Source organism: Poecilia mexicana, unplaced genomic scaffold, assembly GCF_051168715.1.
Source record: "Poecilia mexicana isolate PSO_F unplaced genomic scaffold, ASM5116871v1 scaffold_15, whole genome shotgun sequence".
In the NCBI taxonomy this organism is placed as follows: domain Eukaryota; kingdom Metazoa; phylum Chordata; class Actinopteri; order Cyprinodontiformes; family Poeciliidae; genus Poecilia; species Poecilia mexicana.
This window is the reverse complement of record NW_028263384.1, coordinates 26,141,778-26,166,925: the sequence shown is the minus strand read 5'-3', so window position 1 is coordinate 26,166,925 and position 25,148 is coordinate 26,141,778. Positions and strand designations below refer to the sequence as shown.

The 25,148-nt window shown below is 39.7% G+C and overlaps 1 protein-coding gene across 1 annotated transcript; it reads left to right on the top strand.

Annotated features, from left to right (window-relative positions):
- Window positions 1-573: 573 nt before the first annotated feature.
- wdr11 (WD repeat domain 11) lies at window positions 574-19,469 on the top strand. The gene is made up of 29 exons (XM_014988684.2): window positions 574-783; window positions 2,006-2,117; window positions 2,374-2,527; window positions 2,690-2,863; window positions 3,399-3,600; window positions 4,001-4,166; window positions 4,938-5,040; window positions 5,289-5,487; window positions 5,829-5,929; window positions 6,605-6,781; window positions 7,558-7,642; window positions 8,189-8,295; window positions 9,292-9,367; window positions 9,845-9,953; window positions 10,411-10,532; window positions 11,213-11,360; window positions 11,745-11,851; window positions 12,206-12,320; window positions 12,593-12,764; window positions 12,907-13,015; window positions 13,945-14,007; window positions 14,799-14,864; window positions 15,083-15,263; window positions 15,536-15,631; window positions 15,984-16,149; window positions 16,271-16,368; window positions 16,472-16,617; window positions 17,014-17,093; window positions 17,268-19,469. Exons 1-29 carry the CDS (start codon window positions 698-700, stop codon window positions 17,468-17,470), a joined length of 3,723 nt encoding a protein of 1,240 aa, XP_014844170.1. The 5' UTR covers window positions 574-697; the 3' UTR covers window positions 17,471-19,469.
- Window positions 19,470-25,148: the final 5,679 nt, after the last annotated feature.

Below are 25,148 nucleotides of genomic sequence, written 5' to 3'. Positions count from 1 at the left end.
AACCATGGAGAGAGCCTTGGTCAGTTCCACTGCTGACACAAAATAATACTTAAAATGTATCTGTCACTTAACTAAAAAATGAAGACCCACAACAAAAACATACTGATGATCACCCAGACCTTTGAATAAATAATCTGTGAAAAAAGTGTACATTTTTGGAAAGTGTCCAGTCACACTTGGTATCGAAAATGTATATTCTTGAATTTATGTGATGAAAGCAATATAATTCTCATTCTATATCCAGTTTCACATGTTTGTCTTTTGCAATGACACAGAGAACACATTATTTTGGATTGTTAGTCCATTAAATTGTAACATTTTCCTTCAAGGAAAATGTCTCCAAAAATGTTGTGCAAAATATAGCTGCTTATCAGTTCCCATGTACTGTTCAATTGTGGATAAAATAGTTTGTTTGTTGAAATAGTTTAGAAAATTATCAGTCCAAAGTGGATGCCGTGTTTCCTTTGAAAAACTGAGATAAATTAGTTTTACATCAGTTTTAATTATTTTGTGACGTTTCAGAACGTCATCTGCGGAACCCTACTGCGGTGGAATTTGTTGCTGCACGGTTGTGTTTATGGAATTCCTATTCACTTCCTTGTAGAATTCAGACCATAGCCGAACATCCATAAGCGAAGTAATTTTCGCAGCTTGTAGTTAATAAATGTTAATGTAGCATCAAGGTTTATAGCTGACAATGATTCCTTACACTGTCAACATCAAACTCGCTGCTCGGACGCTGACTGGCACGCTTAATTTGCAGAACAAAACAGCCGTAGACTGGTGAGTGCTGCACTTCCGCCGTTAGCATAATTGCTGTGTTGCTATTTAATTCAGTCGCTAATGACATTGCGGCTGTCAGATGAAATCGTTATTTTTTATTGAAACTATTTGACTAAATTGGTGGTTTTACTGTCGAAAAACTCCCAGTGTCATGGCGTGCGGGCAATGCGGAATTGTGTCAACAAGCAACCTTGCAGGACATTGTTGTGTCATGTGACGTTAGGTTTGCTTGGACCGAATCCTACCTTATGGGATTTTTCTTCGTTGTTGTCAAACCTGACATCGTTGTGTTAATTTATTCAGCTTATGCTGTTTACAACAAATGCACTGCTTTATATTTTGGAAATGAAATGGTAAAACATTTTGGACACTGATTTTACCATTATTTCATAGAACCTAAACAAATTCAATTAAATACACTTATTTAATTCTCACTATAAGCATTTTCCCACCATTCCAGTCCAGTTCATATCTGTTTGTAGAATTCAATATGACACAATCTCAGTTCATGTCAGTGCAGTGAATTGCAGTCCCATCAGATCCGATCCAATGATATATCCAGATTTACTGTTTTTGTATGAAGTCCAATTAAACCCTTATTAAATACAACAGTGAAAGTCACTTGTCATGCTAGCTGCTAAAATGCTATCTAAGGGATCACAGCTGATTCCATTGAGTTGACGATTTTTACAGTAATCTTTTTGACCAAATATGTGGTAACAGAGAAACTAGGTTTAGTATGACATGGCATCTGCCCCGACTGTGACGACAGAGAACAAAATCAAACACACTGAACCAGAAGAACTTTGCATAAGAAAGACAAATAAAAAGAAACATATTTTAATATTGACTAACATTGTTATTTGCATGATTGTACTTTAAACAACCTTTATTGATATGATATGCACCTTGACTTTTTAAATATTGAAGTCAATTAAAATAAAATAAAAACAACTAATGTTTTTATTAACATAACCTTGAAAGTAGTTAACTATAATGCAGACATGGCTGAAATAAAACTATAGAACATGTTCAAACATTTTCAAGCCAGCTGTGAAAACACTGTATGTTAGGTCTTTTATAGTCATTTATTGTATATATGTGATCTTCTTCCATCAAATAACTGTAAAGTCACATATGGTTTACCTGTCTTTATACACCTAAACTTTGTTGTTTTTATTTATTTTTTCCATCCATTCTGTTTATTTTCCATATCTTACAGGGGATGGCAGGGGCTAATAGCACAAGGATGTCACTCAAGTATTCTTATAATGGATCCAAAGACTGCTCAGACCATCCAGGTCCTTGAGAGGCACAAAGCAAATGTTGTCAAGGTGAGTTTTCCTAAGTTAAATGAGTTGAGTTGTTAATTTTAAAACATTTAGATGCAGTATAAAGTCAAAATGAAATACAAACTGATAAGTTATAATTTAAACAAGAACTTGAGTGATTTGCGATTCTCCTTTTTTAAGGGAAAAATTGCAGCATTGTGATTTTTTTTTTTTTTTTTAAATCAAGCATTAACTTATTTCCTCAACATGTTGCAAGTGTTTAAGTATTTGAGTCAAAATCTCTGTGTTGTGCTTGTAGGTGAAATGGTCAAGAGAAAATTACTACCACAATTTGAGCTCTCCCTACTGTCTGCGGCTCGCCTCAGGAGACGCATCTGGGAAGATCATAGTGTGGGACGTGGTCAGTGGGACAGCTCACTGTGAGATCCAGGAGCATTCCAAACCTATTCAGGGTGAGGATCTTGAAGTAACTGATCATGAAGCTCTGACTCAGCCATTTACCATCCACCACATGAGAGCCCTCAAACTTTTGTTCTATTGTTTGTATTCTCCGAAGCACTGTTTGTTTTCCTGCTGCTCTTCAATTCTTTGTCCTCGCGGTTTTTCTGTGTCAGATTTGGAGTGGTTGTGGAATCAGGATGCGTCCCGTGACCTGCTGTTAGCCGTTCATCCTCCTAACTACATCGTTCTGTGGAATGGAGACACAGGAACCAAGCTGTGGAAGAAGAGCTACGCTGAGAATATCCTCTCCTTTTCCTTCGACCCTTTTGATCCGTCCAACATGGCATGTAGGTCAAATAATGGCATTGTTTTTAGTTCACTTCAGGACTGGAGTTGCAGTAGTAAAACCATCTACAAGAAAGGATAGAACAAACTGTACTTGTTGAGGAAACTTAGATTCTTCCGTGTTTGTAGCAAGAAGGTGTAAGTTTGTTGTCTTCTGCTAACATCTGTTGGGGTAGCAACATCAGAGAAAGGGACATAAAAGGCTCCTCAACTTGATAAAGAAGGCTGCCTTGGTACAAAGAAGGATTCTTGGTGAAATTCAAAAAATTATAGACAACCCTGAACATCTTCTTCATAAGGCTGTTGTGCAACAACAACATTGTCTTCAGTCATACTTTTAACTATGAAACTGCTGGTAAAATTTCTTTTTTTTTTTTTTTTTTGCCATGTTTTTATGGAAAAAGTACGACTGACAAATATTTGACATTTCAAAAAGTGTCAGATGCAAACTTACAGGAAGACTTGATTCCAACAGATTTGGATTAGTACGAACATCATGTATTTTAAATCATTTATATTTTGTTTCTTTCTCGGCAGTGCTGACCAGCGAAGGAATCGTTTTCATCACAGATTTTTCCTATTCCAAACCACCCAGCAGTGCTGGGAAAAAGGTGTACATTGCCAGTCCTCATGCAAGCCCAGCACACACCAAGCCTGCACCTGCTGCTGCTCCTGCACCCACGGGTGCCAAGAAAGCCCTTAATAAAGTCAAAGTGCTCATCACCAATGAAAAACCCACGTAAGTTTCTCCCCTGGCCTTCAGTTAACCTGGTGTTTCCCAGTGAGACTACTTGTCAGCACTGCTCATGGGCACGCGTCCATGGTAACGGTGACTTTAAAAGAGAATGAATTATGAGAAAACATCGTAAAGTTAATTTAGTAAACTGATCAACCAGGTTTAAATCCTTTCCTTAAGTAGAGGAATGTGCATTAATACAGCACCTGGACCTAAAATCCCCGAAAATACATTAAAGTTTGAGATTTTAGTGTGATAAAATGCAAAAAGAAATGTTCAAAGGTTATACAATGCCTTTCCAGTAATTTTAATTTTCTATGTCATTGTCAAGTCTTCCAGTGCATGGATGGAAAAGTCAGGGTAATAATTAACCTTATTTCCTTCCTGCGGTGCGATGTTGCAGTGCAGAGGCGGTGACGCTGAACGACTGTCTGCAGCTCTCCTACCTGCCGTCCAAAAGGAACCACATGCTGCTGCTTTATCCCAGAGAGATTTTAATCCTGGACCTGGAGCTCAGCCAGACTGTGGGCGTGGTGGCCATTGAGCGCTCGGGGGTCCCCTTTACCCAGGTGAGGGACTGCATACGCTAACCCTGAAAAGTTTGACAAAATGATCTCTATGGATCAACATGAGATTTCACAGGAATGCTGCGCTCTCTCGAGTTTCCTTCATCGCTACGTATTCTGTGTGGCAGTTTTATTATGTTCTAGTGTTGGCACTACAGTCATTTTTTTATGTTTGATTTGCCACATCAGTTTTTTATTTAATGACAAACCCCATAGACAAAAACCCATAAAAATATTTCTCAACTTTAAGCCTTACTTGCTTAATTTTGGGTTTTAAATTGGATCTGTGGTTCTTCATCTACGATCTGGTGTGCAAGTAAATAATTATTTCACAAAGAAAGTAAGGGCATCACAGATTACAAGTGATACTTGAAATAAGCTACAATAATAAGGGTAGGATGTTTTATTATTATTGCAGACATTGAGTTGATTTAAGTTGAGCCAGATTCAAAAGAATGGTAAAATAATTATTTACATTTACCAAATTGGATGTTGACTTCAGTGTTATGTTGTTATGATTTGTGGAACATTAAAATAATAAAACCCAACAAGTTAAATGTGTCGTATTCAAATATTTAGAACATGTCAGCGACTTTAGGAAAATTCTTGAAATGTTTTCTAAAATGGTATAAAATTCATAGGAGGGCTTAATTCATATTTCATGTACTATTTACATGTTTTGCATTTTAGTTTGTTTGTGTTTGAATGGACAAATTACACATTGTTCTACTATTTAATTAAACTTGATCAGAAAACCATTTTTTTCTTCCTCAGGTAATTCCCTGCGCTCAGCGCGACGCCCTCTACTGTCTGCATGAGAACGGTTGCATCACGCTGCGGGTGTGCCGCTCAACATCTGCACAAGAGGAAGCAGCAGGTATGGAAACGGGAACTTCAACACCTAATTTCTCACACAACGTTCGCATCAGTCATTTTCTACTCGGATATCTTCCATGCATTCTTGCTCCAGCTAATACTGCATTGAAATTAACCTTTGTATGTACTTCTTGTGTGTCTTTGATCCACTGTTCCTGGATGCTAAGCCATTCTCCATCTTGGACATCTTTCTGCTTAAATCTCCTTCTCATAATTTCTTCCAAAATGTTCATTTTCTTCCTTCAACAGACCCAGAACAGAGTGTCCAGGAGCTTGTTTATGACCTGCGCTCCCAGTGCGATGCCATAAGAGTCACTAAGACGGTCCGGCCGTACCGGATGGTTATTTGCCCTGTGAACGAGAACAAAGCTGCCCTCATGGTCAGCGATGGAAGAGTCATGCTGTGGGAGCTGAAAGCGCACACTGGGCGGTCGGTTGTCAATCCAAGGTAGGCAAAAGCTGGAACTATTTTTTACAGAATAATTTATGTTTGATTGGTATATTAAGAGGTCATTCTATTTTAACATAAATAATCTAAAATGTTGTTGTCAAGTCTTTGCAGTGGGGAATTGCAGAGTCTTACTATGGTTAATGAACTCTTCTTTCCACTGTGGGAACTCTGTGTATAATTTTGTTTCTCTTTCTGGGCTGGGGTTGTATTAACCAAATATTTTTCATCTTTGACCTTTTGTTCTTGCTCAGTGGATCAGCAGACTAATAAAAACAAATATTGTTCATTTGGCAGAAAGACAAACAAAATCATTTTTGATTGATGTTCTTCCTCCTCAGTTCTGGTTTGTCGCCTCTCTACTCCCCCGTGTCGTTTTGTGGAGCTCCTTTGGGTCCAAACCAGAAAAGAATCCAGGATCTGTCTCTCAACAGCATGATCAGTAAGAGCATACACAACACCACCATCACCATCTGATATGTCAAACCAGAGGCAGTTTGATGTTTAAAGCAGAAATGTCACTGTTCACACTGCTGAAGAATGCTTTTAGTAATTTGAAGTACTTTTATTTAAAACTAGTGGAAATTTAGCAAATTTACAGTTATTTTTCATTATAAACTACTAGCTCTGCTGCTATTTTTATTTACATTGCATCCAGTATTTTATATGATGTTGATAACGGTCATTAAAGCTTCATTGTCTGTTTTGATTGCTTTATTTTCATTACATAAGGAAACCAGTTTTATTTTTTGATAGAAGCCAATTAGATGGAATTTAAATTGTCAACAAACATTTAATGGTATGATGGGGAGTTAATTCAATCTGAATCGTGTGCCGGTGCAGAGACCCATCTAAAACATGAAGGACAGTGGATTGAGCCAGGATAGAAAACCACTGTTGTAATTAATAAACTTTATTTGTTCTTGACTTTTACGGGGAAAAAAACAATAAAACTTAAGAAATCACAGTTTTTCTTCCAAATTTTCTCTGTCTATAGCATGTAGCTTTCACTTTTTGTCTATTGTGGTTAAAAAAAAAAGAAGAGAATACAAATGCAGGATGTACAAAAAATTCAGCTTTTTTAAAAAAAGAAATGGCTTCTGTATAATTTATCCAGGTCAGACGCTGATTGCTGGTGAGGCTCCTCCTCCGTCTTCTAACCAGCAGGAGGTCCAGCTGAAGTTCCTGCTCACCGGCCTCCTGTCTGGTCTGCCGCTTCCTCCGTTTGCCATCCGCATGTGTCCACCTCTCACCACCAAGAACATCAGCCACTATCAGCCTCTTCTGGCGGCAGGTGGGTAGGAAAGCATCAAGACGAGGCCTGTGGTGAACAGTTATTTCAGTAATTTATTAATTATTCTTATGATTAATTGAGTCATCAAATAAAAATTTGTCCTGTTCTGTAGTAGCTACTTAAGCTAGAAAAATATGAAAGAGAAAATTGATAGTAGGAAGCCAATTTATTCCGTTTTTTAAATAGGGAAACACTTCATTGCTTAACATGCCGTCCTAATCAAAACTTTTTTGATTTAAACTTCTTGTCTCCTCCTTGGCGGCGCTTCTTTCTGTCCATTCATCAACGTCTCATTAGCGGAAGTGAGATTGTTGTGCAAATCAAATGAGCATCTTAGCGGAACACAACATGCTAAATGGCAAAACATAATTTAACGAAGACTCGAGGCAGATAATTTGCCTCGAGGAACTTTACAAATCAAGGTCCTCAAATTTTAAGAATCGTTACAACCCTATGTCAGACACACATCCACAAACACAAGAGCTGTACTTCTTTTAGATGAAGTACAGCTCTGCCAGAGACAAGAAAAAAGAGACTATTAAACCTTGCTGGAGTTTCTCGTTGGATCAGATGTCACATGGGAGTTTAAGCAGGTTGGGTTTGTTGATCGGTGAAGTTAATGTGTTGTTTCCTGCAACAGATCACCCTGCACCAATCTCAGGGAGCCTAAAACAGTCAAGACATGCATCTAGATGTCGTGACAATAAGAAACTCTGTGACTTTTCTTTGTCAGTCATGTTTCTTATGTGCTGCTCTTTTCTGTTTCCTGATCTCAGGCACCAGCAATGGGTCTGTACTGGTGTACAACCTGACCAGTGGTCTTCTGCACAAAGAACTCAGTGTACACTCTTGTGAAGTCAGGTAAAAACTTTTCATTTTTTATCCAGAGTCCCACCACCGCAAGCCAGTGGTGAAAAAGCACATGAAGTTATTTTACATTTTCAATTTTGCTCTATTTGGTTTATTTGTATCGCACCATTTTGCAATGCAGGTCATCTCAAAAGACTTTACATGACAAATGAATTCAGAACCGATAACTTATAATTAAATCCTGAAATCCTGATCTTTTAGTTAAGTTAGTAAAAATAAGATAGTTAATCTACATACAGTAAATTGTGTTGAGTCGTTGACTTTGCAGCAATTACTCATCCTGAGCATACAGGTGTTGCCTGGGCAACGCAACCTCTCTCTTTTATCAGGAAACTTGAAGTGGAACCAGGTTCACCATGAGACTAACTGAACAGAAATGAGTCCCTGAGAAAATACAGAAGAGTTGATTCAGATGCACTTCTTATTAGAAAGGAAAGCAGATTATGCTAAGCTAATATCAGCTAGCGCTACGCTCCACCTGCTCAAAGAAGCGCTGATGAAGCAAACTGTCTTTACATGATGGCTTTTCTCCCACAGGGGGCTCGAATGGGTGAGTCTGACCAGCTTTCTATCTTTTGCCACTTCTTCCCCCAACAACATGGGCCTGGTGCGAAACGAGCTGCAGCATGTTGACCTTCCTACTGGTAAGCAACACACAGTGTGTAGCTAAGCCTTGCATTTCCACCTTTGATTTCTTTATTCTAAATTTAAAATAAAATTAATAATAACTCAAATCTTTGTCTTCTTATTTCCATTCGTGGTGTGTAATAAAGCTGCATGAGTAGATATTGAAGTGGATTCTTTAAATCTCACCGGTTCAGTGTTTGGATTAATAATAAGAGTTTACAAGGGAGTTGCTATGGCAATGTTTCTTTCATGTGAACATCACAACTTTACAAGCGTAAACCGTCAAGCTTCTGTCTCTCTTTCTGTCCGTGTGTTACGAGGTCTAGCGAGCAACATCCCTCCGTGCTATACAGCAGATAGGCATACCTTTTAGAAAATGACATTTCTATATTCTAAGTTGATCTCTGGGTTGCAAAAAGCTGTATGTCATAATCATTACTCAAAATTAAAATAATGAATAGTATTACTATGTAGTGATTCTTTTTTTTTTCTTTCTTTTTTTTTACTTGAAATACTTAGGAAAAAAAGATATTTGAATTTATTAAGTAAGTACTATAGATCTAGCAAATTTTTTCAGTTTTTTGTGCACCTATTATAATCCTCAGGCAACCAGGTAATGCACCTCAGGAAAATCTTCAACTTTACCATTTAAACAAGCTGCTTTCTAAATTGTCTTTTGCAGAATCAAATCAAGAAATTTAGTAGCGCACCCCTGAATGACGTTCTTATTTTGCTGAGAAGGCCATCTTGATGTTTTCAATAATTTTGTCTTTTATGGGTGAAAAGTTGCCGAAGCGGAGTAAGAATCACAGCAAGTTGCAGATTAAATTGCACTCGTTTCCCTTGCAACTTCAGCAAGAGAAATAGCAGAAAAAGCTTTTTTATCAGGAAAATTAGATGACTCAATTGTTTTAGATGTATGAGGAAACATTGTTCTTTCCTCAGTAGCTCCTCTTTAGCACACACTCTTAATCTCATTATCTGTCTTCTCTCTTTCTGCCTGTGTGTTTTAGGCCGATGCTTTGCATTCAGAGGTGAGCGAGGGAACGATGAGCCGCCCATCGAAATGATTAAAGTGTCTCATCTCAAGTAAGTGTTGACCTCCTCCCAATTGAAACTAAACAAATAACTAGCTAATACACATACATTAGAATGTCTTAGTATAAAGAGGAAAATCTGGCTGACTAAGAGGTTTTTGTTGAAAAGCAAGAAATAATTAGTGCATCTTAAACTTCAGGTTTAATAAAGTCTTATAGAGAAAAGTGTGGAGTTGCCTGTTGAATGGTCAAAACTCTGCTAAAGTCAGGTTGTGTAAGACGATCGTAATCTAAAGCACAACCATAAATCTGCCTGAAAAGGATTTAAAGAAAATAATTCAAAGTATTCTGAGCATTGAAGTGTAAACATGTGATTGGACTGCTTTGGTGGACCAGAAGAGAGCCCTTAGTGAGCTTCAGCAACATTATGAAGCATAATTGCTTTTCGAAAAACTAGGTCAACCAGTAGGAGTTTTTAAATGTCTGTCATTTGAGGTCAGAGATGTACATGTGTGTTTGTCGTCCTCAGGCAGTACCTGGTGGTGGTGTTCAGAGACAAACCCTTGGAGCTGTGGGACATCAGGACAGGGACACTTCTTCGAGAAATGGCCAAGAGCTTCCCCACTGTCACTGCGCTGGTACCACAGTTTTGCATATTAGTGAAATCTGGATCCTTTTCTTATTCCGACAGTTTTTGTGTTAAAGTAACATTACAACATAACTGAAATGATGTCTTAGTTTTAAGTATTGTAGATGCTTCCTTTCTTTCTTTTTTCATGTTTTAAAATTAAAACCTGAATTCATCCTTCCATCAATCCATTTTCTTCCTCTTATTAAAAACAATATTTCATCTCATTATTATTTATATTACCAAAACATAATTTACAGCAATTCAGTTGTGAAAACAATCACTGCTAGTTTGAAGAGATGTTACGAAAAAGAAAATGATTAAAAATTCCGATTCAAGAGAAGTAAAAAAAAAAACAACTTTATATGAATTTAAACCCTGCAGCAGCACAGCGTTAGGCGTACAAGACGGCATACGTTTGATAGTGTTATTAGAGACTTGAGACCTGATGGTGTGTATTTTAACAGGAATGGTCTCCCTCCCACAACCTGAAGAGCCTCAAGAAAAAGCAGATGGCAGCAAGGGAGGCCATGGCCAGGCAGACCGTGTCGGACGCAGAGCAGAGCAGTGTTGAGTCCTCAGTCATCAGGTGAGAGTTGAAAGTTCATCAATTTGTTCCTGATTTTTCCGTGGTTAGAACACTCTGCAGAAGAAATCAATGATATTAAATTGAAGCCACAGCCAGGATGCTAGCGTAATGATAAGTGCAAATTGATTTTGTTTAAACATGTAAACACTCGTATGCAGTAAATGAGAATATGAATCCCGATGAGTCTCGTTTGTCAGATTCAACGTACCTTTTGAAGATAACATTTAAGCAGGTATTAAACATACGTTTTTTATGAAGGATACATTTTTGTTTTTAAAATAAGTCTTTTTTTCATTGGTCTGATGTGATATTTTATTTTAAATAGTATGTTTTCATTACCTGTAAGTGGAACATCATTATATTTAACAGAAATAAAAGCTTTCAAGCAACTATTGTTGTGTAATTGATCTATAATGTATCACATAGTGATAAAATTCTTGAAGTTAATGGGCTTTTCAATAATCTAATTTATTATTAGATTAGACCTTCACTATGGATGGTGTGGATATTGAGTGCAGGCAAAGAGGGAAGCGCAAAAATAGACATGTAGTGTGTTTATGCTTAAGACATATGATTATAAATGATTACTCTTGATTTCTGGACTGCAGTACCAAAAAGTTTTTTTTTTTTTTTTTTTAACCACAAAATCACAGCTTTATTTCATCCTTACTCCCCTACAGTCTCCTGCAAGATGCTGAGAGCAAATCAGAGACCAGCCAGGCCATCTCTGCCAGGGAACACTTTGTGTTCACAGACACCGATGGCCAGGTCTACCACATCACTGTGGAGGGCAACACGGTGAAAGACGGAGCACGGATCCCTCCTGACGTGAGTCGTAACATTTTTTAGTTATCACTCCAGGTCTCTTCCACGCTTCATATCTGATCGTTACTACAAGTTTTTCCAGCCGCTATCAATAAGTCTTCTGCTTCTCTCACTGCTTGTGTTGTGTGCTCTCTTGCCATATCTTTTAATAGTTACTTTGTCTTTGTGATGTGACACACTTGACTGTGCGCTGGACATTTAAAAGCTACTTTTTCTTAATGCTTCGTTTATGAAAACTAAATAAGAATCCTGAAAGAAAAGCAGCTAGGATTCTAAAACTAACTTCTGGTCTAACATCTTTCATGGGTTTTGTTATCGTTGCTTATTCAATTTTTGAGATATGCATCTTGAAGCTCTGGGTAAACCTTTGCGCTTCCTTCCATGCAGGGTAGCATGGGCAGCATCGCCTGCATTGCCTGGAAAGGCGACACCCTGGTGCTTGGAGATGTGGATGGCAATCTTAACTTCTGGGACCTTAAAGCTCGACTGTCCAGGTAAAACAACAAAGAAAAAAGTCCCGGATGTTTGGAAGTAAATGACAGTTTCACTCTGCATCTCATGTTTTCCATTGTGAGGAATGAATCCTTTCTGGCTCCCTGGCTGTCCAAGCATGTTACCAGTGCAGATAACTCTGCTTATAAATTCTCTATTATCATCTTTCAAATGAAACACTTTTGCCGACTTTTAAGACATTTCTTGAACAGGACAGACTTTTTGTACAATACGTTTTGTACAAGAAGTGGCATACGACGTCTTTCTCCTTGTCGATTTCTTTATTTTTTTGGCTAGACATTTATGTTTAAAGAAGTAGCAGGACCAGTTCAATATGTGAAACTGGTTTTCCTCAGAGGGATACCGACACATCGGGGTTGGGTCAAGAAGATCCGCTTCGCTCCTGGTAAGGGGAACCAAAAGCTGCTGGTCATGTACACAGACGGAGCAGAAGTCTGGGACACCAAAGAGGTAAGGCCCTGTTTACACTTATCACAGTACAGCTGAAACAACATTGGGATTAACTGCTTGATTATTAACTTTGGACCATATAGATTCAGTTTCCGAAAAGTATTTGCCCTTCTTACTGGTGTCAAAAATCAATTTTCAAATGATAATTTATTTTATTAAGCAAAAAAAAACAAAAAAGCTACAAATGTGAAAGTGGTTAAATAAATAACATTTTAATGTATTCTTAATGAATTAAAAATGCATTTAATATTTGTGTTTCTAATTCTTTTAAGGTCCAAATGGTCAGCAGTATGAGGTTTGGACGCAATGTGAACTACCGCATCCTCGACATCGACTGGTGCACATCAGATAAAGTTGTGTTGGCTTCGGACGACGGCTGCGTCCGAGTGTTGGAGATGGCCATGAAGTCGGCCAGTTACCGCATGGATGAGCAGGACCTGACTGGTGAGGAAGGCAAACGCTAAGGGAAGAAGTGAAGTTGAAATGTTTAAAAGGAGGATTTGGTCATACAGGACCCAGCTGCACTTCACACTGTGTCACATTCTGGTGTGTTAATGGATTAACATCTCCTTCCTTTTTCTCACAGACCCGGTGTGGTGTCCTTCCCTGCTGCTACCCCGGGCTGCCCTCACTCTTAAGGCTTTCCTTCTCCTGCAGCCCTGGTCAGGGACCTTCACTATGGACATCACTCAGGTGTAAGTCTCTGTGGCTGAATACACAAAAAATAAATAAACAAAATCATCATCATCATCATCATCATCTGCAACCCATGATTCTATAATAAAGCAATTTTGACTGCAATCACTAGCAATATGCAAATAGACACTACTTTTATGTTTTAGGAAGAAATGAAATCTTCAAATAAATTGTTAGGCGCAACACAAAGTATTTCTTAGGTTTCCGCAGCGCAAACATCCACTCTTACACAAAAACAAACATGGGTGGAAGACACCAAAAAGAAAGTCGTGTAATAACAGTTGTGCAAGACATGTAGCTACTTAATGTAGCCATTTAGTTTATTATTGAGCAGATAATAGCAGAACAAGCACAAGAAGTGAAGTTTAATTTTTTTTATGTAGAAAAATATAATTATTGTGGATCCACCAATAACTTTCAAGTAGAAGGTTTTGGGCCCTCATGGTAAAACGTTTGGAAACCACTGATGTAAACTCAGAGAAGAAAATTATTTCTTCTTGTTTTGGTTCAACTTTGTTTTAAATTGGTATTGTCCTCCATTTTAATGCTCCACACTTGACACCGTCTTTAGTTTGTTGGAATTATTCTCCAGCTGTAATGGTAGCATTTTCATCCAAATAAAAAGGAAAATATAAATCGGATGAAGAAGAAATTTTCTTAGAATTTAATCTGATCATTAAAAAAAGCTTACATGTCAGCATAAAGTCCTTTTTCCCCTTTGGCAGTTTCCTAAGTGCTGAGTGCATCATTACGTTTCAGTTTTATTATTCACAGATGAATCAGGGAACTACTTGACCTCAGCATATCTAGTAGTCTTTGATTGTAATCGACTCCACTGTCAGGTTTCCGTTCATTCTGATTATGCAACATTTAACCTCAGGAAAACACCAAGATAGCCATTTTCCTTTCTTTGATCTCCCCACTTTAGAGATTACAATGAAAAAGTGGAGATTAAAGGCCTGATCCAGGAGCAGCTCAACTCGCTGTCAAAGTAAGTTTCATGTGTCCTTTTGGTGGATTTTAAAGGCTCGTACAATTGCTAACATACTAGACTATTTAACTCTTGGCTCAAAGTTGCAAACACTATATGTCCATAATTTTGTGCTTTTATTGGTTTGTTTTTTTGGGTCGACTGGTTATGCAAAAAGTGACCTAAATGGTTTTTAAGAACAAGAACTGGGGTGATGAACTTGACTTAAAAATATACATACAGCCTCCCTAACATTTGGATGGATGTGCTTTATCAAGGTCAACAAGTTTCTGGACTAATTCTGACTGGACTGGACTTTATTTAGCGGTCAGTCCTGCCAAGACGACTATTCAGATATCCACACAGAATCCGGCCAGAAACTTATTTTTGGCAACAAAACAGTTTGTTTTTCCTCTATAAATTGCTAGGAGACAGTTATGTAATCGTTGTGTATGTGTGTGTGTGTGCACATTTAAGTATGTACGATTATAGAAAAGCCATAAAAAAAGTTTAACATCAGGCACCAAAAACAAACAATGCATACAGAAAGGACAAACATTGACGTGACATTCATGCCAATGAGAGTTTTAACACTTGGACCTGTAGCCTGAAAGTTAGAATTCAAATACTCAGATTCACATGTTTGTGTCTTTCTATCAATATGTACTGCAGGAAGTTTTTTTGGTAAATGAAGTTTTGCCTTTCAGGTTAAATTAGTTCTAAGCTGCAGCCGCAAAAGCAGCGTGTACTCTGTGGTCTGGAAGATAAAAACAGCCTCTCTGGTTCTGCTGAATGTGTGTGTGGTTTTTCAGCGATATGAAGAGCGTGCTTCAGGACTCGGAGCTGAGTCTTCTGCAGCGCTGCCTCCTGGTGTCACGGTGGGTTCTCCTTCTTTGTAAAGTCTTTGTTAATCTTCAGATTGCACTATGTTAAATGATGCTAAAGGACGAATAAGTTAAAGAAAGTTAAAAGTTATAGGAGCTCAAATCATTAGTGAGCATATTACTAAGAAAATAAAGTTCCTTGTAAAACAGAAGAATCCTTCAGAGAGATTTTCCTCTCCTGAACGTGTCTGACATGTTGTGGTTGACTCTAGGTTGTTCGGGGATGAGTCCGACCTTAACTTCTGGACAGTGGCGTCCCACTACCTGCAGCTGTTTGCCCAGGCTCGTCAGCTAAGCGTGACCTCTGAAGGGGGGAGTGAAGAAACCCAGCCGCCGTCTCAGAACCACCTGGACATTTGCCACGACATTTTGTGCGAGAGTTCTTACTTCCAGGTCAGTAGAAAGAGAGGCACGTCAGGTAGTTTTACTTGTTTCTTCATCTTCCACTGAGAAAAGATCCCAAATCCAGCTGAAAGACAATAAAGTTTGTGATTATGAAGTAGCAAAATGTTAAAATGTTACAGACTTATGTTTTTCTGCAAAGTGCTGTAGTTTCCTCTGTTGTCTCACTCAGTTCATGACTCATTTCGTCACATTTCTCCGACTCATAAATGTTTTAACATTAATATTTGGAAGTCATCTTCTCCACCTGATTCACTCAACAGAAGTTCCAGCTGGATCGAGTTCACTTGCAGGAGGTGAAGAGGTCCAGTTATGAACACACCAAGAAATGTGCTGACCAGCTCCTCCTGCTGGGTCAGGTAGGTACAACACCATCCCATCACCTAAACCAGCGGTTCTCAGACTTCATTTTTGTGTGAGAGCCATTAAGGATTCCTATTGCAAAGTTTCTGAATCTAGATTCTAAATTCTCACATAGTTTGCAACGTGAGGCCTGATCCGTTTTGTTTTAATCCAGCTTTAAAGAACAGCGTTCCACTTCTCAACCCTGCATACACTCAGATTAATTGTAAATGGATCATAATCTGGCGCAGAGAGGCCTGTCCACAACCCAGCATGACCTTCCCGAGTGTGTACACCAGATTAAAATTGTTACCGCTCACAGTTCCCAGTGCTTGCCTGCCTCAGGTGTCGTCTTATTGTGTCTCTCAGACCGACCGGGCGGTGCAGTTACTGCTGGAGACGAGTGCAGATAACCCCAGCTACTACTGCGATTCACTCAAAGCCTGCCTAGTGACCACCATCACCTCCTCGGGCCCTTCACAGTCTACAATCAAGCTAGTGGCCACCAATATGATTGCTAATGGCAAACTGGCAGGTAATTATCACAACCTGTTATCTGCTTTGTCAGTTTAAATGAGCCAAATGCAGAAAGTGTGAGTCTCAGCGGTTTGTCTCTTCTTAACACATATCTGTGGACTGTTTTGACTTTGTTGCAGAGGGAGTCCAGTTGTTGTGTCTGATTGACAAGGCGGCGGACGCCTGCCGCTACCTGCAGACCTACGGGGAGTGGAACCGAGCGGTGTGGCTCGCTAAGGTAACTCAGCAGTTCTGGGATCGGAGGCTGATGTAGTGGGTCGACGGAAGAAGACCCACTACATTTGCCTGTTGTCTGACGGTGTGAATCTCTGGGTTTCCAGGTGCGCCTGAACCCAGCAGAAGGCTCCGACGTGCTGAAGCGCTGGGCAGAGCACCTGTGCTCCCCTCAGGTCAACCAGAAATCCAAAGCCATCCTGGTGCTGCTGTCCCTGGGCTGCTTTTACAAAGTGGGAGAGATGCTGCACAGGTGAGAGAATTGATTTAAATAACTATCTATTTGTAGTTATTTAAACGAATTACATGTGGTAAGAATATTATTTAAAACCTTTTTATATAATATTTGATAAACGAGCTTGATTCAGTTTTGAAAAATAGGTTTTCAGGCTTTTTATAATTGGATTTATTTTCATCTTGTGATTTTAAAATCAAAATCTCTAAATTTGTGTATTGAGGATGCGACTTGCCCTGTACCTTTGATCAATCTAATGCTGGTACCACTCTGCCTTCCCCACAGCTCTTGCTCAGGTTTCTGAGCAAGAGTTGATGAATGCTTCATAATCACACATGAAGCATTGGTTTATGGCTAATGTTCTAACCTCCTTCTGTGTCTTTCTTTTCTTTTCTTTTCCACCTGCCTTGGCAGTATGAGGTACTTTGATCGCGCCGCCCTCTTCATTGAGGCTTGTTTGAAATCTGGGGTAATGGAGGCCAACGACTCTTCCAATATCCTTTTTTTGAAATCTCACTACAGCACTCATTGGGTCTCAATGATGCTTAGGTCGCTTTTTGTTTTGCACAGGCATATTTTAGGCCAGTTTATACATATTGAAACGCCACCTTAGAATTTCCTTGAGTGTTTGCACGTAGTGCTGTGTCCTCCTTAACCCGTCGCTGCACATAAACTCATCGAGGCTGCGTTTCTGGACTATGCACGGCTGCTGCGTTCGCTGGGCCTGCGGGAGGGCGCCGCTCTGTGGGCGTCGCGGGCCGGCAGCGCCGGAGAGCAGCTGATGGAGGAGCTCTTCCAGGGGGAAGGTGGCGTTCCCGAAGCCGTACTTGGCGAAGACGAGGTGGAAGTGGGACTGGAGAGCACAGAGTGAGCGGGTGTCTGTCAGAACTCGATCATTATGAATGAACTCTGGATCGGCATCCGGGAGATTCATGCTCATCACCTCTGCGTCTCTGAGAGGAGATGCGAGGTGTTTATTCCTTGTGAGGTTTTTACTGGAAGCTACCTGTGGCTGTGATGAGGTTGAGGTGATGTAATCGGTCTGTGTGTGTGTGTGTGCGTGTGTGTTCATGTGTAAATGCATGTAACGGCCCAAGAAGAAACACTTTGTGTCCCCATCACCTCTTTGTCACTCCATGTTGCTTCCATTTAAATCTCTGAATGTTTGTTTTACAAATGGTTACTTTCCGTGACGTTTTGGTGATGTCAGAGTACTACTGTAGCTCTATGGGTGTCACTGAAAAAAATGATCTCTGTCCTTTTGAAAGTGTGTTGTAGCGGTGCCCCATGGGTGACTTTCTTGATTCATGAATTGCACTTTTAATTTCACACCTAAGACTTTATAATTTGATTGGAGAACTTGCTTTAACTGGCCATGTGATTATGCACAAATACACAAAAGCAACTTGTTCTTTGAGTCACTCACCAAAACCTCCTGACTTTTCCTGATTTGTCAGTTTGATATGAGAACTGTCACCACAGTGATGACGTGACTTAGACACATGATGTATCTTAATCCATTCCAGTTATCTTTTAGCATCCTTTCGGCTGTTTCTATGGACACTTGCAACAGTTTGCCATCTGTGTTTTTGATGTTACGGTAATGACGTTTGCTACAAACAGAGCTATCAAGCTGTTAATCAGACCTCTGAAACGTTTAACCAGTCTGTGCTGCTTTCTGAAATAATCCCTTGCATTCATTCATTCATTCCACTTAGACCTTTTAAACTTTTGTCATCTTACAACCGCAAAATTAATTGCAGTTTATTGGGATTATACATGACAGAGTAACAAAGTAGCACATGATTGTGCAGCTGTGCATATCCTGAGTAAAGATATCCTGCACAGTTTTCTTATCTAAAATGCTCAAACTCAAATCAGAAGAGAATATCTGTGGACATCTGTTTTCAAGTCTTTCATACAGATTTACCTCTGGACTTTGACAGGACCATTTTGACACATGACTTGTTAGTGATCGCCAGCTAGACGCTGAACTTCCACCCTAGTCCAAAGCTTGGTGAAGACTCTAATAGGTTTTCTCCTTATTTATTCGACTCAGTCATCTGTGATCAGTTTCCCACAGCATGATGCTGCCACCACCAGATTTCACTGTGGGGTAGGTGTGTTCAGGGTGATGTGCAGTGTGAGTTTCCTGCCTCACAAGTGATTTCTGAAGTTGACTGGTTCTGATTTGTGCAAATATTTTTGCCTTCCACACAATTATGCACTATTTATATGCTAATCTATCGTATGAAATCCCAATAAAACAGATTAAAGTTTGTGGTTATAATACAACAACAATAAAAAAGTATAAGAGGTGGGAATACTTTTGCACTGCCACCCGTTCTTCGCTGTCCCGCCTGGTTCTTTACATGCTAAACATATCCTGAAGATCCAAACCATCAGCGTAATGTTGCAAAGATTTTATAGTGTTTGTGATTTAAAAAAGAAAAAAAGAACAGATTCTTACTTTTAGTGTTGATGTGTTTCATAAACACACCAGTGGTGTTTCATGTAATCCGTGCTACTGTAAAAAACTGGAACAGTGTTGCTATGGTAACCCACGTCCACTGACTGCTCAGCGATTAGCTGTAGTGTATCTAACTCTGTGTGAGGGCATCGTGGTCTTCTTTTCCTTTTGACGAAATGTTTAACAACATTCTGCTGCTTTTCTTTATATGTACAATGAAATTATACTGTTGAAAATCCTGGCACGTAGACATGTCTTTAACTGTATATTTTCTAAGAAGAAAATCCATAATGTTTATCTTTTTTTCTTTGTCTATTGTTAAAATCGTGATTCTGACGCTTCATGGCAAGATAAAGAATATATGTGTATATGAATGGTAATAAAAAATGTCTTCAAGGTTTGTTTTTGTTTTTTTTCTTCTCACTCGCTTACATGAATGTTAACACAAGAGGGCACTCTTGTCTCTTAAAATAAAGCTAAACACCTCCAGCACTTTGTGATAATACCAGAAAGGCTGATACTCTGGGAATTCCAACCCAGGTAGGCTGAATTTTAATGTTCGCTCATTTATCAGCCTGTCCTTGAAGTGAATTAGTCCCAGCGTGAGCCACTTCCGCAGTTAATTAACTTCTTTTCTGCTCGGGAGGCAGACCAACAGCTGGCCTCAGCTCGCTGCCCAGGTCTAACCGTTTTCTCCCTTTTCATCGCCTCGGATTTATTCTTCGATCTGTATTCTCCTTCTCTTCCTTGCCCCCCCAGTAAAGAAAAAAAAAATCTTGACACAAAGAGAAGAAAAACTGTCTGGAACACACAGGGCTCCCAAATGACTTGTTTGTGCTCCTTTTAATGGCTTGATGAATAACTGCCGGAGAGCTGTTACAGCCAGATCATCTGTATGCATGCAGGGCCTTTCTCCTACAGCCACCCTGCTACCTAAAACAGCGACTCCGATCCAGCTGACCTGACTTTATAGCTCCCTTTTCCAACTTACTGCTTCTTTTCTACTTTTTTTTTTTTTTTTTTGCACCTAAATGCAACCTGGCAGACTTATGCCTTCGCTGCACCTCCTCCATTGATTTCCTTGAAGGCTTGTTTCCATCTGCTGCTTGGCCCCTTCTGAAACTGGAATAAAAGCAGGCAGGTCCTGAGACCCAAAGCTGTGAGAAGCACTTAAAGGGCTCTGGTCTGTTTCATGCACAGGCTGAAAATCAGCAGCAGACACCAGTAAATATTATTGGGCTTTTTATGTTATAAACCACTGGTACAACAGTAAATATTTTCCATTTCATTTCCAAAGTACATTTTCCAAGCACTTCTATTATTTTTTTTGACAGTAGTGCAACAGATCTTGAACATTTTCAGAAAAAAATATGTAATTAGCAGTTGGGTTGAATAAAGAATAAAGTATGATGACCTTTTATTCTTTTTTTCCCCTCTGATGCTTTCATGAAAAATAAACTTGGAAGTTTGAAAATCAGCTGAAATGTTCCTAGAAGAGGAAAATCTTGAGCTTTCTCCCCAACCTGACATCAATATCCTGCATGGCCCCCTTACACATACATGCACTCAAAACTATGTGTAAGTGGATTCAACTTGACCTCAGTTTAATCAGTTGATCTGTGATGACATCAGTGAAGAAACAGGATTGTGGAAACCATTGAACTGGAGTTTGGCGTCACAGCAAGTCAGCCAAGACCTGGGCAAAGATGGTATTAATCCGAGAAGATTAGCTTCTAAAGCCACAGCTCAGGTGGGAGGACCTGGACATGACATGTTCATCATGTGATATGGAAGTTATTTCTTATAGAAGTGTCAATAAGAAAGCCAACAGAATTCCCATTTACCAGTTTTCACAAACCATAAATGTGGGACGTTTTAGCGTACATCTAAAAACGTTTAGATGTTTTTGACAGATACTATGTCAGATAATCTTTGTGATGAAGCACACACTGCAGTGTGTGTAGAGCATGCTGGTAGCAGGTCATCATGTTTCCATGAGCGTCTTTCCCTCCTCGCTGAATCCAGGCTGGGCAGGTCCGAACCTGCTCGCAGAACTTACAGAAAACCCAGCTGTTTATCTTCATTTTATGGGTTGTTCAGCAGTTTGTCTCCTAATCCTCACTCAGGGTTTCCTCTCAGATCTTTACTTTGTTGCTATGCAATCACTTTGTTCCCCTAATACCTCTCTAGAGGAGTTTTGAGTAGTTTTTGGCGGCCCTGCCCCAGGTAGTGCTTTTGTTTCACTCGTATCTTTTTAACTTGTGTTAAAAAGTGGTGGAAATTAATTCATTCTTCGCTGATCTGATGCTGAAACTGTCATTTTTCTAAATTCCAGTCTGCCAAACAGAAAGCGGAACTGCTGAAGGTCATACGAGTTCCTCACTGCTGTAAAACGTCTCACCGCCCACATCTTGGGCTATCGCTTTGCATCACAGGGGCCCAGAGTTCCCTGTTTCATCTGAAATTCACAGCCAGTCACTCCTTCCATTGGCAAGACGTAGTTTCCCTTTCTGCTATTGGTTCAAGCTTCCTGTTTACCCGAAAGTCTTGAGGCTCCGGTTGGCTGTTGAAGTGGTGCTGGGGCCCACGCTGGGGGCTCCAGGTGATGTTTATGTTGGAAGCGTTTAGGCCCCCAGCTTTATGTGAACTCATTTAGATGAATGTCAGAGTGTTCAGCAGACCATGCTCTTACTTAACCACAACGCCACAATGCTCCCATTTTAAAACAGCATTAAGTGTGGATACGGGCCTACTGAACAACAGGATCTATGGTACATTAACGAATGATAAACGACTGGTAATAGCTGCCAGACAGGATCATTATTTTAGAAACTCCTACCTTTTTTGTGTCCTGGCCGTGTGTGTGTTGAGATAATCTTTTATCTGCTGTGCAAGAAGTAAAGGGAGCATTGTGTCGGGAGCATAGGGGCACCTATTGTGGCTCCACTCTCACTTTCCAAGAAATAATGACTTCACTTGATTTCATGACATAAGAAAAATATATCTCTATATCAGGATAATAGCAGTTCATTTATTCTGGGCTATTAAGAGATGAAAATAAGCCCAGAAAACTAAAAGAAAACTACTTCTTTCGTAAAAACGAGTACTTTTCCTGCTCTAATACTTCTCAGGATTTATATTTTTTATTCTTTTAAGTTACGAAAAGTAATGAACTAAATGAAAGAAATGAAACTAAATTAATTCCACAAATAGCTACGTATTTAAACTGTTGTGCCAAAAGGTATGACTGTGATGCAAAAAAAATAAAAAATAAAAAAAACCCTTGTTTACTGGTTTCCTGTGCAACAAAAATCACATCATGTTCTTTTACATGAGATAAGATGAGGATGTGATGAGAAAAGAAATAAAAAGAAAAATGTATGTGTCTCCAGGATGAACACTGACTGTCTTTCTGCTATGAAAAAATATTTACCCCTGACTTTTGCGACATACATCCCACTTTAAGAATGGTTTGGCAAGCTTATATCTCTAGGTTCTCTAGTAACAGTCAGTCTTGCAGTGAATCTGAAGAGGCCTCTGACTAAAGATGCTGTTGCTATACACCAGTCCCATGACTGTCATACATGACTGTTATGACATGCTAACAGCTCGATTTCTGGGCAGCACAGATTATATTTCCCACATGTCCTGGATGACACCATCAGTTGTTGGTAAGCACTGCTAATCCACCTCATTTGCTTTTTCTTCTCCTCTGTACATATCTGTCTGGAGCACTGTTCAAGCTATTATCAAAGTGGGTGTTTTTCTTAAGAAGGGATATTAGTGCTAAACTGTTTATGAATAACTGTAAAAACATCACATTTCCACCAGCTAGTAAGTAAACCAAAATTAATATTAAAGAAAACACTTCAATACTCTAAAATCAATCATCACAGCCTCACAGAACCTGAAAACTCAAAACATACAAAGACAAGATCAAGAGGGATTTGGAGATGTTTATAAGACGTCATGTGTTGGCTGGAGTAGAAGGGTTTTTTTGTAGTGCCAGGCTTTTGCAGCTCCTGCAGAAACTGAAGCTCATCAGCAAATGGTCCTCAGAGAACAATCGGGATGTGCACCACAGTAAGATGACGGATGGCTCTGATTCGCGTTGCATTGTGAGAGAGACATTCATGTTTCTTTTAGACCGACATGCATCACATCAGTGGAAATCTCCAAACTATCTTGGAGCAGGAGGCTTACCTGACACAGTGAACGCCTCATATAGCAGGAAATCCACACTGCTGAGTCAACAAGCCAAAACCGACGCAGCTGAAAGATCAGATGTTGACAAAGCTTAAAGTACATTCAGCCTTGCTATGGATGTATATGTTTTAATGTTTAATGACAAATGGCTTCTGCTTAAAGATTCTCTTGAGGATTTAGCATCTAAACAATGAGGCGATGAGAGACAAGCTCAAGCAGGAGACAACATTAAGCCTACCAGTCACAAAGGAGCCAGGGAGAGACAAAAACCCAAACTTGGGATTTCACGGTTCCAAAACATGTTTCTCTGTGTTTTTATTGTAGTTAAATGGTGAGCCATGAGGTGATAGAGATGCCATAGACGCCCCCTGCAACAACAAGGCCCTCCGCAGTCTAATGGCCACCATCCTTTGAGAGATTAGAGGAAGGCTGCTGTGATTATGAAGGAAATGGCCTTTTATGAGCTGCTGCTCACAAGGCCAGCTGGGCTGGGGTCCGCACAGATCAGGGTATTCCCTTTCATCAGCAGACAGTGGCAGCCAGGAGAGGAAGTAAAGGATACCTGCACTGTTGCTGATCCACTTCCTGCGTCGCTGTGCCTGCACGTGTGTTTGTGTGAGCCAGCGCTACGCGTCCTCAGCGCGCGAATGTACAGAGCGATCCCAGTTTAACTGCTCTGGCCTCTTTCCTGTGAGCACAGAGGGACCAGCCTGCTGCGTGTGGCTCTCTGTCACCGAGATGCCTGTTCTGGTTTCAGGTCAAGCAGACTGTGAATTTCCTCCTCGTCGCAGTCTGAGCGGACACACTGAAGACGTGTGTGTGTGTGTGTGTGTGTGTGTGTGTGTGTGTGTGTGTGAAGGGGGGGGGGGGGGGGTGTTAGAGAGCGGTGGGCTGATTTGCTGTGGCCCCTGCAGACCTTCCCTCCTGGGGATAAGCACGTGCTACACTGCCATAGGAGAACCAGGATCAGTCTCAGGCCTTGCTCCAGTGGATCCAAAGAGGAAAACATCCACATGGCTGTTCAGTTCAGAATGTAATCCATAACAGATTTACAGCACGCAGAAACTATTAGCTCTGATTTATTACTGCAGCTTCTGACTGGATTCACTTATTGTACTTCACAAAGTGTGTATTTATGGACTGGGTGCCTCAAAGACCAAAATTGCTGTTGTTGATATTAATATGTAAATAATTAAACGTCCAAAGATGAGAACATGAGGTTCAAGCATCATTTAATGTGGGGGAACTTTAAGGGTTTATCTGGTGCGGGAAGATTTCAGTTGGCATGAGTTTTTGTCTCCTGATTATTATTTTCTGATTTTACTTTTTATTGTTTGTTCAAAATAAATAAATTAATTAAATAAATTAAAAAAAAAGTATTTGAAATTCACTGTTGAGGGTGAGCAAAAGTATTTACTGCACTGCGTTTACATTTTTCCATGTCACAATTACAAACTTCAATGGATTATATATACAATTTAAACAAACACAAAATACTGTAAAGTGAAATTATTATTCTTAAAAATGGGTCTTGCATTTTTATTCAGGCGCCTTACTGGATACTTTGCAGAAACCAACCATTCACAGTATGTATTGATGGTGAATGGAGAGTTTCTCGGCACAGGCTCCTTGTTGGATTTAAATTACATCTGAACTTTGACTGGGACATTCTAACACGATTCTGCTCTGATCTTTCTCGTTACACTGAATCTCTTTCTGCATGTTTGTCCTACTGAAAGATCAACCTCTTTTGCTGCCTCTAACAAATTTAGCTATTTCTTCGAACAATGGTTTTCTTGCCACTCTTCCACAAAAGCCAGGTTTTTGTTCTGTCAACAGATTCTTCCATCCAGTTCCTCCAGAGTTACAATCG

Excerpts from the sequence above, each read along its gene's own strand:
- wdr11 (XM_014988684.2), top strand. The coding sequence starts at position 698 with ATGATTCCTTACACTGTCAACATCAAACTCGCTGCTCGGACGCTGACT. Across the intron at positions 5,488-5,828 it reads CGGTCGGTTGTCAATCCAAG|TTCTGGTTTGTCGCCTCTCT; the intron begins GTAGGCAAAAGC and ends CTTCCTCCTCAG. Across the intron at positions 16,150-16,270 it reads TGCTAATGGCAAACTGGCAG|AGGGAGTCCAGTTGTTGTGT; the intron begins GTAATTATCACA and ends ACTTTGTTGCAG.